This window comes from Bidens hawaiensis, unplaced genomic scaffold (assembly GCF_021521415.1).
Source record: "Bidens hawaiensis isolate Kalapana, Puna unplaced genomic scaffold, B.hawaiensis_p1.1 tig00000369_1, whole genome shotgun sequence".
Lineage (NCBI taxonomy): Eukaryota > Viridiplantae > Streptophyta > Magnoliopsida > Asterales > Asteraceae > Bidens > Bidens hawaiensis.
In genome coordinates, this window is record NW_027491028.1 from 3421781 (window position 1) to 3430103 (window position 8323).

An 8323-nucleotide genomic window follows, 5' to 3' on the forward strand; every position below is an offset into this window, starting at 1 on the left:
ACGTTTTTATTGAAAAGGGTAAGACAGAGGGGACCGTATTTTGGACTTTCTGCTTGTTTCTTTCTTTTCTTTTCTTTTCTTTTTTCCTTTTCTCTAACACACCAACAAGCATTTATAAATACAAACCCCATCATCCCACCATAATGATAATATTATTAGGGTTTGTTTTTCTTTTCTTTAAAGATAAAATGGGTGATGGAAACTGTGATGTTCGGTTGGGTTTGAAATCTGAGTATTCTCAAGGTGGGGTTATGGGGGCTTCTGGAAAAGTGCTTTTTACTGCGACTCAGTGGCAAGAACTCGAGAGGCAGAATAAGATCTATATGTATATAATGGCTTCTGTTCCTATTCCACCTCACCTTCTTTCGCCTTCGTCTGTGCAATCAAACAGTACTTTCTTACATCTCTCACTTTCAGTTTATAAATAAAATGTTCTCTTTGCACACCAACTGTTTGATGAAATGTTTGCTTATAATTTCTTTAATATTGGGATTTGGGGTTTTCAAGTGTCCATTTTTAAGCCCCACGTCCATTAAAATAGATATGATTCCTTAAATCAGTGTTGTGATTCAGTATGCATACCAACTGTTTGATGAAATGTTTGTTTCAAATTTCTAAAAGGATGTTGTTTTAAATGTTTAGAATATAATATTGGAATTTTAGGGTTTCTAAGTTTCATGCTTAAAGTTTCAAAATTAAATTCTAGTGTTGTGTTTTGGAATGCATACAAGCTGTTTGAAGATTGATGAAATGTTTATTTATTTCTAAATACATGTTGAGAATTCATTATTGGGATTTGGGGTTTAAAGTTCCAATTTTTAAGCCCCAGCTATATTAAGATAGAAATGATTTTTGAATATCGGTGTTGTGTTTATGTAGGGGTGAGTACGGGTTTGAGATTTTCAAACGGGTCGGATCCGGAGCCGTGGAGGTGTAGAAGAACAGATGGGAAGAAATGGAGATGTGCCAAGGATGTGGCTCCTGACCAGAAGTACTGCGAGCGCCACGCCCACAAGACCCGATCCCGTTCAAGAAAGCCTGTGGAATCTCAATTGCATAACGTTAAAGAACATCATAGTCAGCAAACCAGGTGAGTGTATTCCTTAATCTTATGTTATTAAAAGTGTCTGTTGTAGGTTGTTCATTGTGTAATTTGGTTGTTATGAACTTATGATTATTGAAGGTTTATGAAGAATGGAACGATTCCTGTGTCGCAATCGAACAAACAATTTCAGCTGCCATTGCAATCAGCAAGTGGAGGATCAAGAAAGGACCATATTATTAAACAAGAGTTTAAGGGAAATCATCTACAAAGCTCATGTTTAGACCGCGATAATCATTTCCTAAACACTAGTGGTGGTACTGATTGGTCAAGAGTAGGAGGTGGAGACGGGTGTTCTCTTACTCTATCGATGCAATCGGGTGCGAACGATATCGAGTTTGATCATGAAAGCTTTCAGATGGCGGTTGGAATGTTGCGTGGTGATAAAGAAGGGTGTGGAGATGGGTTCAAACCGGGCCACCAGTGGCTGAACCAGGTTTCTTGGGCGGGGTCGGGTGGGGCGCCTGGTGGACCGTTAGGTGAAGCGTTGTGTCTCGGGATGGCTAGTAGTCAAAGTGAGTCATATTCTCACGGCTATAGCTATAGCACGACTACAAGTGGCTCGTGTGATATTGATGGTGATGGTGGTCATGGACTTGATTTCAGTTTTGTGAACCCACATGATGGTTGAGCTATAGCCTATAATGGGTGCTTTTGTTGGATGATTTTAGAAATGTTACTGATAATGTTGAGTGTTCTTTTATGTTAGTTAACCTATATGTTGTTACCTATCTATATGATGATTTGATTACAACACGACTTACTTGACACGCCTAGAAACGACAACTTGTATATACCTAAACCGGTTTTTAGTCATCTTGAAGAGAGTTTGGTTGGTGGCAACACTTGCCAGTTCAGTTGCCACACGTGTTTGTGGAGTCGATTCTACTATTGAAGTCCTAGGTGGCACATGTCGTCCTTGAACTTAATGACAAATCCTCTTATCATTCATGACGAATAAAGTAAAGTTAAAAGATAACGAACTTATATAGACGATCCATGATGGTTGAGAATATACTCAAGTTTCCGTATATTTTTTCCACTAACTTCAAACATGGATGATTTGATGTTTTCCAACTTCTAAAATGACTCCCTGTACAGTCTAGAGGTGCACAAAATCGGGTATTGTTAAAAACCGGAACTAGTTCACACCGGGTAGAAAATGGGACCGGTTCCAGTCAGGAACCGGGTCGGTTCCGGACCCGAACCGATGGCCTAAAATGTCAACTTTTAGGAACCGGGTAGGGTAATCGGGACCGGGTATTACGTAAAAGCCGGTTCCGCCGGTTTTTTTTTTGAAATTCAAATAATAGAGCCGTTAGGAACCGGTTCCAATGGCTATATAGCCGTTTTTGACCGTTGGAACCGGTTTTTTTACTATATAAAGCTTAGAAAAATACTATAAATAGCAATGTGTTGTGTGTTGTTAGTTAAACCACTTTCAAAACTATAAAACACACTCTAAATCACAATTAAGGTTAAACCGACAAGAAATGACAACTAATGACGACGTTGTTATGGTGATCGAAACAACACGATGCCCTGATGTCTGGGTTCATTACGATTTGTGTGTCATGACCGACGCCCAAGAGATGGCTCGGTGCAAGTATTGCTCGAAGTTTCTTAAAGCGGGGTCGAACTCGACCTTACGAAAGCATACGAATAAGTATTGTCGTGAGAAAAGAAGTTTGGATGCCAAGAAACCGGAAGTGGGAGAGTCGTCTGGCTCTACAACTCAACAATCTACCGCCGGTGACAACGCTTAATCGTTGTAGAACGCCAGATTAAAACGACGGACGTTTTTTGGTTTTAGTTGTTATGTTTAGTATCGTTTATGTTTTAATAATGTTTGTAATAGTTCTTGTTTAAATAAATAAAATGTTTGTCGTTATTAAAAAAGTAACAAAAAGTTATTTCGGGTAGGAATCGGACCGGGTACAATTTGGAACCGGGTAGGAACTGATTGGGAATATAATAAGTGGAACCAGGTATGGATTTCGGGTATAAAAATACCCAAACCGGGTATTAGGTCAATCGGGTACGAACTGGAACCGGTTTCGGATCGGTTCCACCGGTTCAGTTCCAGAACCGGTTTTCTTGTGCACGTCTAGTACAGTCTAATCTTAAATTGTGATTCAAAGATATCACCACGTTCAAGAACGAATCTATGCCCCAGTCAGTAGTCACTGATAAATTTTTTTTGAAAAAATCCCAATATCGTCAATTAGAAGAGAGAGAATCCAATTCGGCCCAAAACTAGGTATCCTTACAAAAATAACCCATTCAAATCTCACGGAGTCGATGAATTTGGATTCGTGCCAATGGATTTCCTTAGCCACTAATATTATGCTACGTGTATCTTGTCTGACACCAGCCGTGAAACTTAAAGGAAATTTGTCTGACCCGCGAAATTTAGTACCAAAACCGTCTCCTTGAAAACCATCTCCTCCGTGATGTTTTATCTTATTTTCATCTCCTCCGTGAGTTTTGCGAAAATTCAGAAATCATGCTTTTTGTGAAATTTATCTGACCAGGCTCATTTCATGTGAGTTTTATCTTTTGAGATGTTTTTCAATCAAAATTCTAATTGTTCATAATATACTTCATGATTTTGTTGATTGTCGAAGCATTATTAGACTATCTCTAATAGAAGATTCTTGGGTGTTTAGGTTGTTCTCTATGGTGGGCTATAGAAGCCCCTTCACAGTGCCCAATGTTGTAAAAGTAGTATCACAACGCCGAGGACTTTCCGAGTACTCGCTACAAGGTAGGTCGTTTATGCGGGATTCTGTAAATCCGCCTAGTTACTAAGAATCGGTTAAATGTGGTCAACCTCAGCGAGATTCACATCTTATCGGTGAACTTGGACCGATTTTGACTCAAAAAAATAAAACAAAATTCGTATTTCATTAATATTAATTAACAAATCATTTTTTTTGAATTAATGATTAGTAATATTTAGAATATTTTATTATTTAAGAATGTATTTCTTTTATTTATATTGATATTCACCTATTTTGTTATAAATATTAGTAATATTATTATATTTGACAAATACATAATATCCAAAAAGTAATTTTTTTTACATTTACCATGTCCGAGTACTCTTCGAGTACACCCAACTCCCCTGTCGGCCGTCTAGGGTCCGCCTAGCGACTTTTGCAACCTTGACAGTGCCACGTCATTGTCACGTCATCACCACGCAAGAAAACAGGGCTTTGAACTCGATAACGTCCCGCTCTGGTTTAAAGCCACTTGGGCGCCCCGTTATACACACACACACACACACACACACACTAGTTTTTATCCCCCGTATTACGGGGGGTGTTTAAATTTTCCGTCTAATATTGTGAATGTATATTTTTAGATTTTATTTTATTTATTGTATGAAGTTAATAATATACTTGAACCTGTTTTGATTAATTTATGTTGGGTTCTGTTCATTTTCTAAAACAACGTTAAATGATTTATCTACTTAATTTTTATATTTATTCTTTTGTGTTCAATTGTTATAACTTGAATATTATTTTGTGGAACATATCAATTAAGTTAAATTTAAAAGAAAAAGAATCGCTAATGTAACTAAATCGATATTGAGAAATTAAATTAGGGGTTGATTATGGGGGTTGTTTTACATTTTACGTTTCTAATATTTATATATATATTTTTTATTTTAATTTTATTTATTGTAAGAAAATTAATAATATACTTAGGGTTTGATGATGAAAGGGGTTCACAAATAAATGAGATTTAAAACCCGTTTAAAAGCTATCTGAGTTTGATGAGACCCATGACCCGATTTTTTACTATAATTTTTTTTATAATTATAAATAATATCTTTTTTTTATAAAAAATAGGATATTAATTTTTGGTATATCCCAATTTTATAGGATTTTCATATCAAATATTTTGTGATGTTAATTTTTAATATAATGAGATGTTATATCCCGTTTAATAAGTAATGGGAATTGGTGAGACCCATATCCGTGAATTCAGGTTAAATGCATAAGAAACCATTATTTACAAATAAAGAAATTCGGTTGCTTTAGAGAAAAAATATGGAGTTATATATATTAAGATATTAGTTTTTACCCCCTGTATTACGGGGGCTGTTTTACATTACTCGTTTTTAATACTTATATACTTTTTTGAGTTTAATTTTATTTATTGTAAGGAAATTTATAATATACTTAGAGTTTGATGATAAAAGGGTTTCACAAATAACTAAGATGTTATAACCCGGTTTAAAAATTATCTGGGTTTGGTGAGACCCAAGACACGTTTATTTTTTTTATTATATAATTGTTTCTTAATTATAAATAATATCTTTTTTAAAAAAATCAAATAATAAATTTTAGTATATCCTATTTTATAGGATTTTCACATCAATAATTTGGTGAAAATAATTTTTAATTTAATGAGATGTTATAACTCGTTTAAGGGATATATGAGTTTGGTAAGACTCATACCCGTGAATTCGAGTCAAATGCATGTGAAGCCTCCATTTAAAAATCAAGCAAATCTGGTGACTCCAAGAAAAGGGGGAGCGACCACATCGCGACCAGTAGGATTTTTGGGTTTTCGTTTATATATATGGGATGGCTGAGGAGATAAATGATATTACTACGAGAAATGCGAGAAATGTATATGAACCACTAGTTTTGTTTTAGGTTTTAAATGCTTAAATATAAATAAAGTATAAATGTTTTCTCTTTCTTCAATTAATATAACTAATAAACCATAATAGTTATCTATTTAATTAATATGACTAATCAAATTATTATAATTGAAAAATATTAAGAACTCATTTATTTTTATAACTTATATTTTGTCTCTTGAATTTTTATCATACACAAGTACAGTTTATTCGTACCTTAAAATTTATTTCTATCCAAAACCAATTTCTTCCAACTCAATATATTAATATCCATAAACACGTACTTACAATGTGATGAATAACACAAAAAACTATTTTCCACGTGTTTGCATTAAATCAACAAATAAGATAAAACCTACACAAAAACATATAACCTACACACAAAATTCATCATCAACAAAATACACACGCACACGAAAACATATAACCTACACACGAAAAACATATAACCTACACACAAAAATTTTATCTTACACAATTACAATATTCATACATTAATAATTCCTTGATATTCAAAACCAATTTTTTCCAACTTAACATGTCAATATTCATCAACACATAGTTACATTGTGATGAATAATACCAAAAATATCTTACACATGTTTGCATTAAATGTCAATAAAAAATATACAACATATACAAAAATATATAACCTACACTTGTTCTAAGATAAGAAAACATATAACCTACATATGAAAAAAATATAACTTACGCACGTGTAGGATATGTGTATCTTTATATAGTTTATATAATTGTTGATGTTAAATTATATATGTCACTTGTATGTTTTTTGGTATATTGTAATTTTTTTATTGTATATTTAATGGATGCATTTGTATGATATTTTTATATTTTTATTTATGACAATAGTTTTTATAGGCATATCAATTGAAAAAAATATATATTATATTTTGATATTTATTGTTAAAAAACATGTTGATATATATGTTAATAAATTGAGTGAAAAGAAATGTTTTTTTTAATATAAAGAAATAGTATTAAATAATAAACTGTAGTTTTTTTATAAAATGAACAGGGTGTAAATAAAAAATAAAAATAAATTAGTGTTTTTATTTTTTTAATTATTATAATTAAATTAGTTAGATATATTAATTAGAGAAAGATTTATTATGGTTATATTAGTTGTATTAATTGAAGAGATACAGTGCATTTATTGTTGCATTTACATCTTATTTATTTATTTTTAAATATTTAAAATCTAAAACAAAACCAGTGGCCCATATTCATTTCTCGCATTTCTCGAACTAATATCATTTTTCTCCTGAACTTAAGCATATATATATATATATATATATATATATATATATATAAACATATATGATTGATTTCTTTGGAGAACCACTTTGAGTTTTAAGAACTCGAAAGTACTCGACGTAACAATTTTTTTTTATTTTTTTTACACATATGTAATACGTAAGTGTAAGGCCATGTGTAGTGGGCGTGGGCGTGGGCTCGGGCAAGATGTGGGTGTGAAGGGGCTAGAACCCCCCCCCCCCCCCCGACGATAATTGGGCGAAAAGGGGCGGGGGCGGTTTGTATTTGTCGCCGGATGGTTTTGAAAATAATAATATTATATATAAATGACCGTTGACAACGGTTAAATGTTATAAAAACAATTTAATTAATTTAAACAATATATATATATAAAGATACACCATTCTTCTCTATTTTATATCCATTTTATACACAATTCATACTTAAATTCTTACAAATAATTAGCAAAATGAATCCTAGAAACAAACCGAACCAGCCAAACTACCAATTCCCTGCTTTCAGTCAAACGCATGGTTCGTAACCGATCCAACCGAACCAACCGAACTTACAATGGAACCCGATGAACCTAAACCAACCGAGCTATCCGGTTCAATTTTCCGATCCGAACCTAAACATGTACGCCAACTATCTAAGCCCCCAAAACACAATGCCGGCGTTCGGATCTACACCACCGGAGTTGGAGCTGGTGATGGTGTCGGAGACGCAAACGGCATGGGCCTCCATTTCAAGAAAAAAGGCGACCCGCAAACACAAGAAGAAACAACCGAGGGAGCCCATGGCGCAACGTGATCCATACAAGCATTGGAGCGAGGAGGAGGTGGTGCCCTCGCAAAGGCTTGGGTCGTCATTTCGGAGGATTCCAACGTCGGTAAATTTTTTAATATTAAGTATTTATTAAAAATGTATTTAGTGTTTATTAAAATGTATACTAATTGTGACAAATAATTTTAATTTGTAGCTAACTTTCAAGCCACCGAGGTGTTTTGGAAGAGAGTCTTTAAAGCTTGGCTCACGATAACCAATAAACCCAAAGACTACTAGGGAAAAGAAGCGGTTCAAGCCCACTGGAAGGGGCTTAACGCCGATTGTCAAAAATTTGCCGGGATAATTAACCGGTTGCAGGGGTCCGGCTGGCGTAGCGGGCATAACGATGTCGACATTATAACTCAAGCCTTGAGCGACTTTCGAGCTCAGGGCCAAACTTTTGAGCGGCCCGTGAAACCGTTCAAGTATTTGAATTGTTGGGAAAAGCTACGTCGTTGCGCGAA

The 8323-nt window shown here is 34.2% G+C and overlaps 1 protein-coding gene across 1 annotated transcript; it reads left to right on the forward strand.

Annotated features, from left to right (window-relative positions):
• The first annotated feature begins 231 nt into the window (after window positions 1–231).
• On the forward strand, window positions 232–1973 carry LOC143623748 (growth-regulating factor 8-like). Its single transcript, XM_077094595.1, has 3 exons — window positions 232–390; window positions 880–1090; window positions 1184–1973. Exons 1-3 carry the CDS (start codon window positions 252–254, stop codon window positions 1731–1733), a joined length of 900 nt encoding a protein of 299 aa, XP_076950710.1. The 5' UTR covers window positions 232–251; the 3' UTR covers window positions 1734–1973.
• Window positions 1974–8323: the final 6350 nt, after the last annotated feature.